General features: G+C 42.6%; 1 protein-coding gene across 1 annotated transcript in view; it reads right to left on the minus strand.

Annotated features, from left to right (window-relative positions):
* Positions 1-965: 965 nt before the first annotated feature.
* The window catches only part of E2F3 (E2F transcription factor 3), a gene marked incomplete at both ends in the record, with an annotated part of 78,395 nt that continues 63,230 nt past the window's right edge, over positions 966-16,130 (minus strand). The window contains 6 exons of the mRNA XM_079712774.1: positions 966-1,228; positions 2,371-2,506; positions 3,795-3,904; positions 7,033-7,220; positions 8,761-8,980; positions 10,266-10,377. Coding sequence (XP_079568900.1) covers positions 966-1,228; positions 2,371-2,506; positions 3,795-3,904; positions 7,033-7,220; positions 8,761-8,980; positions 10,266-10,377 — 1,029 coding nt within the window. The remainder of the gene's footprint in view (positions 1,229-2,370; positions 2,507-3,794; positions 3,905-7,032; positions 7,221-8,760; positions 8,981-10,265; positions 10,378-16,130) is intronic.

Below are 16,130 nucleotides of genomic sequence, written 5' to 3' on the forward strand. Positions count from 1 at the left end.
CTTGCAGAGGCTGTTAAACCTTAGATCACACACGTTCAGATGCTCTGATCAATAGAGGTTCTCTACCTCTGCTTAAATAATTTGAATTAGCAAAAACTGCTTCAAAGTAAACAATTAAATTGAAATGGTGATGGGTGCCACAGGAATGCTTAAATGGCAGCTTAAAAAAAAATCTAAAATAATCCACAAAGAACTCCAAAGTAGGCATTTGCTACAAATCAACTTCAAACTTACAAATACATTGGGGGCAGGGGAGTGGAAGTGGTTTATGGAGACAGGAAAAATCCACAACAGCTCAGAGGGGCAGAACTCAACTATTCTTCTGTATCTGCGACAAATACTTCAAAACAGTTTCTTCATCTGAAAGGCTGTGGAGGATCTCTTGACCTCCTAGTGGGACATGCGGTCCATAGCTTAAACTGAATTATGACAGTAATTTAAATATTCCTAAGAAGAGCTGAAGAAATCCATTTCATACTTTTGCATGACTTCAAGTTTACAGTTCCTGCAGTTCCATTCCAAATTAGCAGACCCCAAAGACATGCATTCTGCGAAGAAGGCACGGCTTGAAATGCTATTAAGGAAGATTGCTGTTTTCGAGTGGGCCAGGTGGCCAGACCCCAGTCTACAGCCCATCCGTCAGGCACAGCAAGCCAATCCAGGGAGGAGGGAGGAAAAGGACGGGTGAGAGACACCTGATTGCACATTTTCTCACTTGCTGACTCACCCAGGAGATTTTGGAGCCTGGGGCAAGGCAGGGCTTTCCCAAGGGAGCCTGCAACTGTGCGTTTAGACAGTTTTTTTTTTTTAATTCATTAAAATGTCAGCTTTGTTCTGAAGTTTGTAGTTTACTTCATGATACTATCTTGGAGGAAGAAGGTAGGAAGGGACAACACTGCATGACAGATGTTCGGCTTCATAATAAAAAAATATTGGTTTATAAGGGAAGTCCACACAAAGCATAATCAGCTACACATAAAGTCTTCCACCAGTGGGAGCTTTTCCAAATCGTAAGCATCAAAGAGATCGCTGATGCCTTCCTCCTCCCCAAGGCTTAGGAGATAGTCTTCTTGGAGCAGGGGGGGCAGTAAGTTCACAAATGGTCCTTCTAGGTTGGAAGGAATTTGGTCCTCAGTCTGCTGTAAAAGGTTGGCTGGGGAGGCCAAAGGAGAAAGGTTTGCCATAGAAATCGAGCAATCGTTATGTCCTGAGTTGGTTGAAGCCAAGTCTGAAAGGAAAAAGTTGGTGGAAACAAGAAAAAATAAGTTAGGCAAAAATCAAATTAATTTTGGGGAAGCATGTACGTGTTGCTGTTATAAAAGCATGCACTCTTTGCTAAGGACAAATAGATGACATTACAGTATAGATCACCTCACGCTAACAGGCTCTGTGAGCAGTGACTCTGGTAAGCCTTTCTGTGTTCTTGTCTACTCACTCATCTTTTAAAATACCAACGGTTAGCAGACAAGAATACACGTAGCTTCAAAGATTAGAGGCTAACAAGCTAAAAAATGTCCTGCTATCAGTTATTCTGTAAAGAAAAACAAAAGAAAACAAAACCTACAGACTGAAAAGTTGGCTCCCTAGTAGAGATCACTGATTTTAACTTAGTCTTTTTTTGAACAACTAGCTTATTCAAGATACTTCTAAAAATACAAATAAAAAGACGCATCCACTTTGAAGTTCTAGGGTGGAAAAAAAAAGTGGTCTTTTGTTTTACCATTTGAGGTAGCATTTTTTCCTCCCCCTCAATATTAAGTCAGACCTGATCACTTAAATCATTCCTATTCTTGCTCCTATATTGGGAGGTAGTAGAAGAAAATTAAATGCATATCTCAATCTGAAAAAAAAAGCTTCCCTTGCTGTGTGGACAGTGGAAGGATGCATTAGATTTATTTTCCTGGGGTTTCCCTCCCTTATTCTCTCCCCATCACATTGCAGGGGAAATTAGGATAAAACTTCTTTGGCAAAAGGCTTTTCTCTCCTAACTTTTTTCAGTTCCCTCTCTAATGATCTCTGCGGTATCCCTCAGAGGTGTGCGGCCAAGTGTAGCTGGTGATTCACCCAGACAGCTTACAGCTTCACTCCTCACTTCCGCTGGTTTTCCAAAACACTGTAAAGAAATGGTTTCTGCTGATGGCAAAAGCCTGTAGGGGCTCCATTAAGTGGGTGGAGGAGCCATTTTCCCTGAAGAAGATCATTATTTTCTTCTGCAAACTATTCAGAATGCCTTTTTAAAAAAATGTTACCTTAATAACATTAATAACAGAAATTTTTGTTTCTTGCCTAGACTTGTGATTCTGATACAGGATCCTTCTAGCCACATTCATTTTTAACATAGTTTCCAAATGAAAAAAGTGGAATTTTTACCTTTGGAAGTGGGTTTAGAGATATTCCCATTGTGGTCTTGGTTGTTTGTTTTCATTGGACTGTGTGTTTCAGTCTCTTCTGGACACAGATAAACCTCAATGGGTCCTTGGGTACTTGCCAAATGTATTTGTAGGCTCTATGAACAGAAGAAGTGAGAGAAGTTCAAACTGAAAGTTCTTTTGGAAATGACAGCTATAGTAATTTTCATCAAAACATGGAAAGTAAGGGTAATTTTCACTGTTCCTTTTGTTTCCCTACTGGTAGTCCACCTCAATCAATGACTGTCATCCTCTAGAGCAGGGGTCCACAAACTGCAGCCCGAGGGTCAATCCTGTCCACTAACTGGCTTTGTAAATAAAGTTTTATTGGCAGAGTCACGCCCATTCCCATTGTTTGTGTGTAGCCTCTGGCTGATGTTTGTTTGTTTTCATGCTATGATGGCAGAGCTGGGCAGTTGAATAGTCCCAACAGACTGTAGGGCTCACACAGCCAAAAACATTTACTGTCTGGCTCTTTAAAGAAAAAGTTTGCTGACCCTTGCCAAGAGGAGGTGAATTTTAAAAATATATATATATTCCTTTTATGCAAACTCTTAGAAGGTCTTTTAAGTGTTCCAAATACAGTATTCCCATGTTATTATTCCTTAACAGTAGGGGTTTTTTTATGTTGAACTTTAATAGCCACTGGAGGAATAGTACTCTTAAGTGCTAGGAACTGAGTTTAATAAGAGAATGCAGCACACTAATATTTAAAATTCTTCTTTATCTAGGTCATAGAGCTATTATTATCATTTAAGGTGAGAACTCTACCCTAGATGGGAGCTTGCAAATTTCATTCTTTTTATTTTCTATGCATTCTTTTACTACATTTCTGTATCTTATATAGTCTAGGCCTATGTTATCAAAGTATATCTGAAAGCAATCACAAAACTATGCTCCTTATTTTCTTACAATATTCTAGTCTATCAATTAACCCGAAGTCCCATTTGATTTCTTAAAAGTAAATGTGTTATAAATGATAAATTCTTAAAATGTCCTAAGATAAGTTAGGGAGCTACTTTAAAACATTTATATCTCTGTTCATGGTGGGGACCACATCCAGGGTAATCAACATAAAATTCCCCACAGGTTCAAATGGATCAGAACTACCATGTAACAAATTATGAAAAAGAGAAAATACAAGAGGGACAGGGCCCCATATACCACTTTGAGTTGAATGCCTTGCTATGTTAAAATTAGACTTTTTGGACACTCAATACATATCAAACTGTTGAAATGTTTTTAAAGTTAGGATTAAGTAAAACAGATGGGGAAGAACTATCAAGCTTTTAGGAGAATACAGACTTTAACCAGGAGTCAATGATTCTTTAACACCAGGCATTCCAAAAAGATCTCTACAGATGAACAAAGACATTATCTCCTTACCTCTATTGGGTCAGGCACTTCAAGTCTTGTTTCTGGAGGGGCTTTCACAACTATAACAGTTTGGTCTTTAAGGCCACTAATTTTTCGAATATCTTGATATGTAACATAAGCTAACGTAATTAGTGTTAAGGAAATCTTCCAACTAATTGTCTCGGATGTAACCGTTATGAAGGTAACAAAACAGATGCATGGAAAAATTTTTAAGTATTTTATTTCTTAGAAGAATATATCTGTCTCTCCTTCTAGATCTTTAAATATATGGGATCTTCCATGAATCTTCTTTTCTGGTTGTTATTCTAAACAACAAAAGAAGTGTCTAGCTTTTTTCTTTCCATTTTAAGTTCATGGCTACTTAAAATATTAACATAAACACAGAATAGTTAAAATAAACTCTCAAAAGAAAACTGAAACCCAATTTGGTCAGGGATTTTCAAACCAGGTTCCTCTGGAGCACAGGTGTTGCATGAACTCCAATGAAGTACTCTGTCACTCGAATGATGGCAGATCCCAATTCACAGGAGAAAATTAAGCCCTATTAACCATAATTTTGTTGAAACACCGGTAACTTCTGTCTGCTACTTGATTATTAAAGTGTCAGCAGGGCTTCCCTGGTGGCGCAGTGCTTGGGAGTCCGCCTGCCGATGCAGGGGACACGGGTTCGTGCCCCGGTCCGGGAAGATCCCACATGCCGCGGAGCAGCGGGGCCCGTGAGCCATGGCCGCTGAGCCTGCGCGTCTGGAGCCTGTGCTCCGCAACGGGAGAGGCCACAACAGTGAGAGGCCCGTGTACCGCAAAAAAAAAAAAAAAAAAGTGTCAGCAGCCACCCAGATGAATGAATGAAATCTATGTATCAGTGGAAGAACTCCGAGTACTGCTCAGGCAGAGAGCTTGTTTTCTTAAGTGTACCTGGGCTGGTTGTGATTATATATTGCCTACTGATAAGAGTGTCATTACTTCTCTGTTAGAAAAATTACCCTTTGTATGATATTATTAACTACAATATTTCAGTGTTCACAAGGAGGAAAGCAGCTTCCAGATGATCTGCAACCTAAATGATTTAGGAAAAGAGAGTAAAATAATATTTCAGTACTCTTGGTAGTTACTTCCGAGCACTGAACAATTCTTTAAAGTGCCCTGACAGTTAAACCTAAGAGGATATTACAAAAGAACATGGTACTTATTATATGATTAAGTATTCATGCTAGCTTGCTTAGAGAGACAGGCTTTGACTTGGTACTACAAGAGAATAGGTCGCATAGCTTTCTTTTATAAGGGACATGGAGTACCATAATTAACATACAATGTCTTTAGCCAGTTGCTTTTCATATTAACTTACAAAAAATGCCTAGGATAAAACAGCAAATCGCAACCCAACAAAGGCATTTCCAGAGGTAATATAATGTAGTGAATAGAGTCTGTGATCTAACATGTTAAATACAGAAATAGGACTTAGAAAGCCTAGAGGAAATGATGTCCCTTAGATTAGTAGCTTTTTATTAGAAATTGAAGGAAGCTATGAACCTGCTGTCCAGAAAAAAGCACATTCACCTAAAATCTGCATGTACATTTAGGGGCATCTATCACAGACTATCATCTTTAAGTCTCAGTAGTTCAGACAACAGCTATTTCAGTGTTGAGCTTGACAGGACAGCTCACGCAGGATTCTGGGTTTTAGGTCATCATCTGCTTCATCCAGGAAGCCAATTGCTGTCTTTATAGAAGACTTGACAGTTACGAATTTTTACTGAGAACAGTGGGGAAACTGATAACTAGGTACTTACTCCACAGCCCACTGTCAACAAGCTATTTGACAACCACTTATTAAAATAAAACCTCATCTACAATTACCCAACATGCTGCAGGAAGGAAAATTTCAACACATTTGTGAACAAGCTGTACCAAATTCGGAACTGGATGGCAAATTGAAATAAATTGTGCAAACATATTCTCTAATCTCACAAACTTAAAAGTGCTTCCATTGTGGCTCCCTCCTGAATTTGCTGCTTGGGTTAGCAGCCCCCTGCAAGGAAGCTTTCATTTCCTGCAACAAAGGCACCAGAGAAAGCTAATGTAGGTGACAAGGCTATAAGGTGCCAATCACATGTAAGAGCCACATCTCCTCCCCGAAGGGGCTCCCGAGTAAACAATGTATGAAGCAGCCCAACTACAGCTACTCTTATTTCTTCCAGTGTAAGCCCACTCTGGCCACTCTGGGAGGGGGGAGGGGGCGGTGTCCAGTCATGACACCTCCAGCTCACTAATCATCAGCTGACAAGGTTAATCCTTTGGCCAACAGGAAATGAACAATCAGAGTTTCAAAAAACTGCTTAAATTGGAAAATAAATGTCCCCATAACTCCAAGGGAAAGCCTACTAGAGATGAGACACTAGAAGAAACCAGGCAGGTCACATTTTATTTTCTGTCTAATGAAGATAAATGGGGAACTAAAATCAGAGATGGGATTATTTAAAATACTGGTTTTGTTTTCTACTAATAACTAAGAAAATTGCAAAATCTTCTCGTCAACACGATGAAGTAATCTCTCTCCTCTATGGTCTGAAGTGAGGTGGTGAACAGTAAGTTTTCCTCAGGTGGTCAACAGATTGTCAGCCAGTTAGGAACAAGAGTTGGCTTTTTATATTTTTACTTCCAAGGACTATCGTTTATGGATGAATGGATAAGTTGAGATTTCTTAGGCCTTGAGGTGTTTCTGAAATCAGTTTTTGGTGGTGTGATTCAGCATAACGTGCTTTAAAAACTACAGAACGATTCTTCTGTACTCTTTCAAGTCCTTCAACTATAGTTCAATTACAGGTTCAACAAATTCCAGTTGCCCCCAATATCTGATGAAAAGAATATAGAATGTGAGAACCCCAACAGTGACAGCCAACACCCACCTAAAACCTGGGAAGCCCAAGATGAATCTGCCGATTGTCATCATTAGTATGAATACTGACACCTTACATATCTCATTAATAGTGTTGCCTTACGCTCTGAGTGTATCCGTGTGTCCCAACCACACATGAATACAATACTTTAAAAAACAGTTCCCACCTGGCTATCAAAAGAGATACGATAGGATGCAGTCTAATGACTACCATTCCATAAATACTGAACACACACACACACACACACACACACACACACACACATGCTTACTTGTATGAAACGAGTAAAATTCTACCTTGTGCGTAAAAGTCAGATCATCAACTCTGGAAACAGTCTAGAAGGCACTAACCCCCGCCAAGCAGGCGGCACAAAGGATATCTTTGATTCTCTGAATCCTCGGTTAACAGTTTGAGGTCCAGGGTGCAGCTTTGGATCAGTTCATCTAATTTCTTCTCTTCCTGACTGAGCTCGGTCACTTCTTTAGACAGGCCTTGACACTGGGCCAGCATGCCCCCGTCCTCAGACAGACTGCAGCCCCTGGAAACCCAAACACAGACTCTGCATGGCTGCTCGACAGGCCAAAGGGGAGAGGGCGAAAGCGAGGGCTGGGAGAAACGGTCCTTTGGGTAAATGTCCCCTCTTGATGCAGGAGGTCACACTGTTTGTTAGCCAAGTGTTAAAATTAGAATTAAAATTCATTTTTCCATACATAAAGTCCCTCACTTTTCACACCATAGAAATTAAGTGAAAAAACACTGCTATTTTCAGGTTTCTTTCCTCCAGAGGAGCCTGTTTCTTCAGAAGAATCAAATTCAAAGGGCAAAAGGAGGCGGCTCCTTCCTGCCACATGCCTCCCAGCGGGGGGAAAAGAAACAGGGGAAAAAGGATAGAAAGACATAGCAAGATAGAAAAATTTGAAGAAAAAGATGGAATGGTTCAAAATTCAACCAAACGTCATCCAAAAAAAAAAAAAGCATGAAAGACCTAGGTAATTTCTGAGGGTCTTATACCACCAACTAAAAAGGAAAAGGAGGTGAAGAAAACAGGTATATGTGCTGGATGCAAGAACAAAAACCAGGGGGCTTCCCTGGTGGCGCAGTTGTTGAGAGTCCGCCTGCCGATGCAGGGGACACGAGTTTGTGCCCCAGTCCGGGAGGACCCCACATGCCGCGGAGCGGCTGGGCCCGTGAGCCATGGCCGCTGGGCCTGCGCGTCCGGAGCCTGTGCTCCGCAACGGGAGAGGCCACAACAGTGAGAGGCCCGCGTACCGCAAAAAAAAAAAAAGGAACAAAAACCAGTTCCCAACAGGTTTGTCTCAACCACAGGCTAAAATGGGTCACTGAATTGTCATAAAATTCCAAAAAAGTACATGTTCATTTTATCACGTTTGAAGTGATATTTTTTTCAAAGCCAACCCATAACAGATTTATTCCTTCCAATAATGCTTTCATAGTTCCTTCTGATATACTGGGTGTTCAGATGCTCTGTCCATAATTCACAAACGACATTATCATACATTTAATCATACATGTGGGTGTGTAGATGACAAGTATTACCATCCCGGTTTTCCAGAAGGAACCTTGACTTAATTTACACAGAAAGTGAGTTAATCGGCAATGGGAAACATCAATAAAGATACCTGACAACTGTGCGTACACACAGATGTGTTGATACACAGCCACAGATAGTTTCTAAACTCCTATTAGAGACAAGCCACAGACCTGTGTAAGCATCTATTAGATTACACATGTGAGCACACACATAAATATCACGGTGACAGATGAACAGCGTTTTACTTTACAGATGCAGGGCTCCATGTAATCCCAGGATCCCCTTGCTTGAGGCTAATTGAATATAAACCCTTTTATCTCTGACAGCATCTAAACAGAAGGTCTCTTTGTAGAGACTTTGAACTTCTGGCTAAGGAGTTGAGGAGGGAAGAGAGAAGGAGAGAGAAGTAGGAGAGAGAAGGAATCAAGTGTGGGCATGGGCGTGAAAGTTGGGCCTGGGAGAAACCCCTCTGCCGTTTGCAAGGACCCCAGAGCCAGTGAATGCAGGCGCCGTGACTCATACTCACATCCACTGCACGTTGTTTTTAGACTTCTTCTTAATGAGGTGGATGCCTTCCAGTACATTGGTGATGTCATAAATCCTTCTCTTTTGCACCTTCAGCACCTCTGCTGCCTTGTTCAAATCCAAGACCCCATCAGGTGATTGGCTCAGTAGCTGAATGAACTTCTTGGTGAGCAGACCAAGGGATGTATCATACCGTGTTTTTTCTGAGGGAGATTTTGGAGCTTAAAGAAAAACAAAAGCCGAGCGGGTGGGGGGATAGGGGGAAAGGTAAAGAAATGAAGGGTTTCTTTGCAGTCAAGCAAGCCCCCATTCCCCCAGCAGCCCAGGTATTAGTGTTGGAAGCAAAGCTGTTGTCGCTGATGTTTTTGGTGAGTTATGGAAAGCTATGAAATCGCTTTATTAGAAAAGGAAGGGACAGTGAAAACTCCTGTTTGATTAAAGCGTTTTACTGCGAATTTCTCAGTAGTTTCTACTTTGGCTTACCCTACTCCCTGGGTCTAGTGAAGTATCTCACACATAGTAGGTGCTCAAAAATATCTGTTGAATGAATGAAAAAGTGCTGTAGCCTCATGGGATCAGCACATGTGGAGCCTAATTTGACGGGGTCCGGCTTATGAATCTCTCCAGCATTTGATGATGGGGCCCAGATAGACCCATCCTAACTGCCCTTTCAGACTCCAGTGTCTCTGTGTGTATATAACTTGTTCAAATAATGTAGATGAAGAATACCTGGAAAAGTCGTTCAGTGCAGTCTCCCCATCCCTCTGGAATGGGGAGATCCCTCCCCATTTGTATACCCTTTGTATACCCAGGATTCCCTCCAGAATCCCTCTGGAACTGTCCTCATTTAATATTGCATTTATTCTCTTATAGGTGCACAGGTCTTCAAGGGTTTAACTGAGTACGACACACAATTTGTGGATTGCCTAATTCATACACTACAGGATAGGAGAGGACAAAGTCTGAATTAATTTAGCCTTTGCATTAAATGCCGAAGATGTAAAGGACTGTGTAGCTATTTCCAACCTACTTTTCTCTCTCTCCCAAAAGAAACAACGATTGTGTTTGATGGAAATAGAAACTAGCTGCAATTCACTGGTCTCCATCAATTCTTACGCTGCCATATGCTGAACTAGAGATTTAGGCTGGCATAGACATCACCTTCACCCAGCTAGCCCTGGTCCCTGAAGTAAGGTCCATGAAGGAAAGTTAAAGTTAGATTTGACTATGGGACAGTGCCAAAGAGCTTGTATTCTGAGTTGAAAAATGAAACTGCACACATCAAAAGAGGCCTCCCCTGAAGTCAGTATTCAGGTATCGGAGTGACTCTGTAAACCTCTCACTGGGTGTCTGCAGACATCACATTTATTCTTTGGATAGGCACAGGCAGAAATGAAAAAGAACCAAACATGCCAGAATTATCCACACCTTGGCATCCCTTCAGCCACAAGCTCTGAAAGTTGGGAAGCTCACACCCAAGACAGGAAGAGATGATGGAATCCTTACTTTTTGGACTATCTGGACTTCGGAGCGCAGCTCTTCCTTTGCCCTTGGGGGTTTTTAAACCATCTGAGAGGTACTGCTGACCGCTTTCTCCTAGCTCCAGCCTGCGCTTTGCCTGGAATAAGAGAGTACAGTCGTTGGTCACTGGTCATGTGGACAATCGCAAGTGAAGCCAAACGCCACAGGCTCGCGCCAGCCCCCGCTGGCCCCCTCCATGTCCCTCAGGGTCTCGGTTCCCTCCAGCCGGGGCTCCGGCTCTGGCGGCGGAGCTCTCGCCACCTGGGCTCAGAGGGACAAATCCAACCATCCTTCAGGGTTAGGCTCTGGAGCCACTTTGTTCATTTACTCATTGATTCAACATACATGCCAGGCATGGGGCTGGAGACTAAGAATACCGCAGGCATCATGGGACTTAAATTCACTTTTCCCCAGCAAACCTCTGCTTCTGTCTCCATCTCTGACCTGGGTTGAACCCCCTTCCTTGTGCTCCCCAAACACTCTGTGTTTATTGGTATCATAACACTTGCTGGATGTAAGAGTTATTTTACTTATCTGTTTCTCATTTCCTTTAAGGCAGGGACTGCTTCCCATTTATCTTTGTATACCCAGGGCTTGGTACAGAGCCTGGGTTTCTGTAGGTATTCAGTCACACACACACACACTCTGTCTCTCTCTCTCTCTCTCTATATATATATATATTCAATGAATGAAAGGGTGATTGAATAGTAACACAACTGGTCACAGACTACAAATGCTCATTCATCAGAATAACAAACACCGCAAACACTCAATCCTGGGTTTCAACTAGGATTACTTTCCCCATTTGGTCATCAAACTGGGCAAACGAGAAGCTCTCACTGAAGTTTTTAATCTGATTTTTCATATAAAAATATGCACTTCATGTCTTTTATGTACTGGGCTCTGGGCAAAGGGAACAGAGGTAAGCAAGACAGATAAGAGTCCCTTGGTTTCTAGTGCGTAGAGTCCAGGAGAGAAGCCAGGTAATTATTAAATAAGTAACTGTTGAGTACTGACTGCATGGGTGTGAAGGGTGTTCAGACAGGGGTGGTACCAACTAGACACCCACATGACAGTGTGCATTTAGGCTCATTTCAGGGCAGATGCTTCTAATGAGGAGATTCACAATTTCAAAATAACTCCCCATGACATAGAAACTGAAGTAACAACTTATCAGCCGAACTCGTTCTGTTCACTAAGAAGCCATGAGCCACAGGCAGCTCATCCGATCTGACACGTGCTGTCTGTGTAAAACACACACTGGATTTCAAAACGTAGCACGAAAAAGGCTGAAAGAGCGCATGAATAATTTTTACGTTGATTACATGTTAAAATGATGCTGTTTCAGCTTTATAAAAATATTACTAAATAAGATGCTATTAAAATTATCATTTCACCTTTTTCCGTATATATATGCGGAAAATATATGTATCTTTTTACTATGTGGCTTGCATTTGTGGCACACGTTACCTTTCTGCCGAGCAGTGCATCACCACCCCAAAGGCCTAGGAATGACAATTAGCAAATTAACTTTCTTAATTTCATTGTCTGCTCCCAAACACTCTTTTGTCAAATCCTCGTGTGGGCCTGTTGCTTTGGTTGGCCCAGTGAACATTCCCGCTTCATCAGGCAAAACTCCCTGCTTGTTCTTTGGGGAGCATCCCTTCCCTCTCACAGACGAAGAGTGCCCTGGTGCACACAGGTGACCCAGGCCGGGCTGGTCTTTATGCTCCATCCTCCTCCTCGCCCACAGTGACTGCAGTCCTTCTGGCACAGGACCAAAGCTGGGTGAACGAAGGCAACCCCAGGAATTTTTCTGGAGCTACTGGTAGGAAGGGGTGTGCCTTCTTAGTAAGGTTGATAAGCTGGTAGCCGGAAGCTACCTAGAAATGAGGCCTCCCCAGGGGAACGCAGAGTGGAGAAACAGAGAGAAAGGGGTCTGAGGCCATCATGTCAGGTCATGCAGTTGGCCGTCCCCAGACTTTTCAGTTACATCAGTTACATCAGCCAATAAAGTCTCCTTTTAGGTCAAAGCACTTTGAGTTGGGCTCCTGAAAGTGTGGGGAGGATGTGACAACCTGTGGAAAAATGGCTGAGTCAAGACGGGCTCCAGTGAAATGGGGAGCTGGCATGCCTTGCTAACAAGGGGCCAGGTGTGTTGGTCACTTCTTTCCTGTGGCCTGCAGGACATTACTACTGATAGAGACAAGCTTTGTAGAGGCTCACCTAAAAGTAGAGAAGGAGAAAACAGCTTTGCTTTGGAGGCTTTTTCTCAGTAGAAAGCAATCCGAGAAGATATACAGCTGTATTCTCTGCCCCTGCTAAAGTCCACAGAAGGAAGGCAAAATGGGAAAAGGGCTTGGGCCCCTGAGCTCCTGGGCCCTGAAGGCCGCACTCTCCCAGAACCCTCAATAAAGAGCCACCCACTGGCCAGCAGCCTGGGGGCATGGCCGTTTGTGCCTCCCCATCCTCAGCTACTGTTTCAAATTGCTTTGAGGCTAAGGCCTGTGTTAGCAGTGAGCTGTAGGCTGGGGAAATTCCAAGATCTGTTGCTAAGAAACTGCGCTCTAACTTCAAGGACCAGGACTAGTCAGGTTGTGTGACTTTGGTAACCAAGCACCAAACCATAGAGTTGACAAATCTCAGTACTAGATAGAAAATCTACTATACTTGAAAGGCACCAGAGGAAGCAAAGGCCTATGAGACCTCAGTCTTTAAGTGAGTCAATCCCTAAACCTATAAAACTCACACCAAAAAGAAATGAGCTGTGAAAGAAAGGCAGCCCCAGAAAATCCTCCCAAAGGGTAGAAATCGGGGTGACCATCTTGGAGCCACAAGCAAGCCACATCTCCAGCAAGTCTCCAAGTGCCTGCTATTCCTGTTAGGGGGGGGACATGACATGCTCCGGGAGGTGACCACCATGTGTGATTTCCTCTTTTCCAAATGGATGTTTCTGTTGGGTTATCCTGTTACCTTTCCTCCACTGCTGAGTGAGTGGGGACTAAACTGGAACACATAGTACTTGTAGGTCCTGGATCTGACAATGGGCACGGTAACTGGGCTTCCTTTTTGGGAAGGGCTATGATGGAGCAGCATTACCTTGATGCTTACCTTAGTGAGTTTGCGCACACATGCTTGTTAACACAAACAAGAAGCCAGAAGGGAGGATTTAAACAGGGCAGGTAGTCCCTGCCTACACCTCCTTGCCCTGGACAGAGCACCAGCGCAGATAAAAATCTCCTCTTGGAATTCAAATTTTCTGCTGTTCTTTGTTGGCTCCTGAAGATATGTGTAATTCCCTGGTGTCATTCGTCCTCCGCCTGAAGAATGTCCTACAGCATTTATTTTAGTATATGTCTGCTGGTGACAAATAATCTTAGTTTTATTTTTTCTGAAAACATTTCATCTTCATCTGCGAAGGATATTTTCAATGGATACAGAATTCTGGGTTGATTTTTTTTTTCTCCTGTCAGCACTTTCAAGAGAATGTTCCATGTACACTTAAAACTAAAAATAATATTGTAAATCAAACACAATAAAAAAATCAAATCAAAAAAAAAATCTCCTCTTGGTCATCTCAAGTTTTTTGTGTTTTTTTTTTTGCGGTACGTGGGCCTCTCACTGCTGTGGCCTCTCCCGTTGCGGAGCACAGGCTCCGGACGCACAGGCTCAGCGGCCATGGCTCACGGGCCTAGCCGCTCCGCAGCATCTGGGATCTTCCCGGACCGGGGCACGAACCCATGTCCCCTGCATCGGCAGGCGGACTCTCAACCGCCGTGCCACCAGGGAAGCCCCATCTCAAGTTTTGTTTGCTCTTAGTGTGAACATCTTGCTGAACGGACAGCTGTCCTGTTTATAAACAGATCTTCATAATACATGGCCCCTACCAGTAAAGCAACTAATATATCTGGTGCTTAACATGAGGCCCAGCCATTTGGTCCTAAGCAGGAGTAAAGGCCGAACATGAGTGATGCTATATAGATCACCCACAGGGCATCTGCCTGAGCTATTATCAAGGGTGGCTTTTACTAGAAAGGAAGTATGTGCTCACTATAGGACCTCAGCCCCAACTATGACAACGTGCCTCTGCAAGGAACAGTTGCACTATTACGCATTTCAGAAAATGTACGTATGAAAATAATAGGAGTAACTGTCAGGCAGCCAAGCAGTGGGCCGAGGGGAACATCCATGGTTTCTGTCTACCTGGCATTTGTTGCCCCTAATTTTTCATTTGGGGAACTTCTCCACAGTTCTTAGTTCAGGTGGTTTCTCTGTCTCCAGGCTTGAAAACAAAAGGCCTGACACTGTTCAACATCTTAGGCTGGCTCTTACTATCTAGGTTACAGAGGTGAGCACCTTAATCTGGGCCCACCAATCAGTGCAGTCCAGTCAGCTGGCGAATGTGACTGGTTTATGGGTGGTTTACCCATGACCAAAGCAGGATGAATCACTCAATGATGGGATTTTTGTTGGAAAGTACAGGGTTCTTTTCACTGGGAGTTATCAGGCTGGTAGGATGTAAGCCTGGAGCTACCTGGGAACTGAGCCCACAGAGAAGAAAGCAGAGTTAAGAGCTAGAGAGAGACTGAGTCCCAGTGCCTTCAAGGGACGTACGAGATCTTACCAGTCCCAAAGACAGATCTACTAGACTTTCATTTGTGTGAGGGGAAGAATTCCCTTTTTTGGTAGGAGAAAACTGTTAGATTACTACCCCTTGCGACCAAGAGTCCTAGATATAGCCTTTTAGTATTAACCATAATGCACTCAACATTTGAGTGCTTACAATAGGTCATACGCCAGGTTAATTGCTTTCCACTTGACTGTGTTATCTTATTTTTACAGCAACCCCATAAGATAGTTGTTATTATTATTTCCTATTTTACAGGAGAAAATGGAGGTTTAGAGCTCTTAAATAACTTTTCCAAGATCCCCATAGCAGTAAATAAGCCTACTCCAAAGTCCGTGCTTATAACCACTCCATAAAATGATTGTGAAAGACTGCCATATAAAAATATCCGAAAAGTTATATTAAATTGATACCATCTTACTTTATGATAAACTTAAGTTTTATTTTATTCATAATTAAAAAAAAACTTTCCTTTACATAAAGTGCACATGGTAATTCAAACAGCACAAATGGATATACATGGATTGCAAACTTTTCTCCCAGGGACTTCCCTGGTGGCGCAATGGTTAAGAATCCACCTGCCAATGCTGGGGACACGGGTTCGATCCCTGGTCCGGGAAGATCCCACATGCCGCAGAGCAACTAAGCCCGTGCGCCACAACTACTGAGCCTGTGCTCTAGAGCCCGCGAGCCACAACTACTGAGTCCCCGTGCCACAACTGCTGAAGCCCACACACCTAGAGCCCGTGCTCTGCAACTAGAGAAGCCACCGCAATGAGAAGCTCGCGCACCACAGCGAAGAGTAGCCCCCCATCTCTGCAACTAGAGAAAGCCCGTAAGCAGCAACGAAGACCCAGCGCAGCCATAAATAAATAACATAAAAATAAAAAACCAGACTGTGTGTTTCATAACCATTAAAAAAAAAAACCTTTCTCCCACTCTTTTTAGTCTTTTAAAAAGTTTTATTGGAGTATAGGTGATTTACAATGTGTCTTTCTCCCACTCTTGATTCCCAGTTTCTTTCCTCAAAGGCAAGCAGTACTAAGTTACTTAGATATCCTTTTAGATAGTCTAGGTAAATACAAGTATATATATATATATATAGTTTTATACCACCACACCTTATAAAATTTTTTTTACACAATGGTAGCAAACCGCACACTATTAATAACATGTCTCGGAGTTTGGTCCCTATCCGTACACATAGAATGACCTTATTTTTT

The sequence above is a fragment of the Hyperoodon ampullatus genome (assembly GCF_949752795.1).
Source record: "Hyperoodon ampullatus genome assembly, chromosome: 10".
Lineage (NCBI taxonomy): Eukaryota > Metazoa > Chordata > Mammalia > Artiodactyla > Ziphiidae > Hyperoodon > Hyperoodon ampullatus.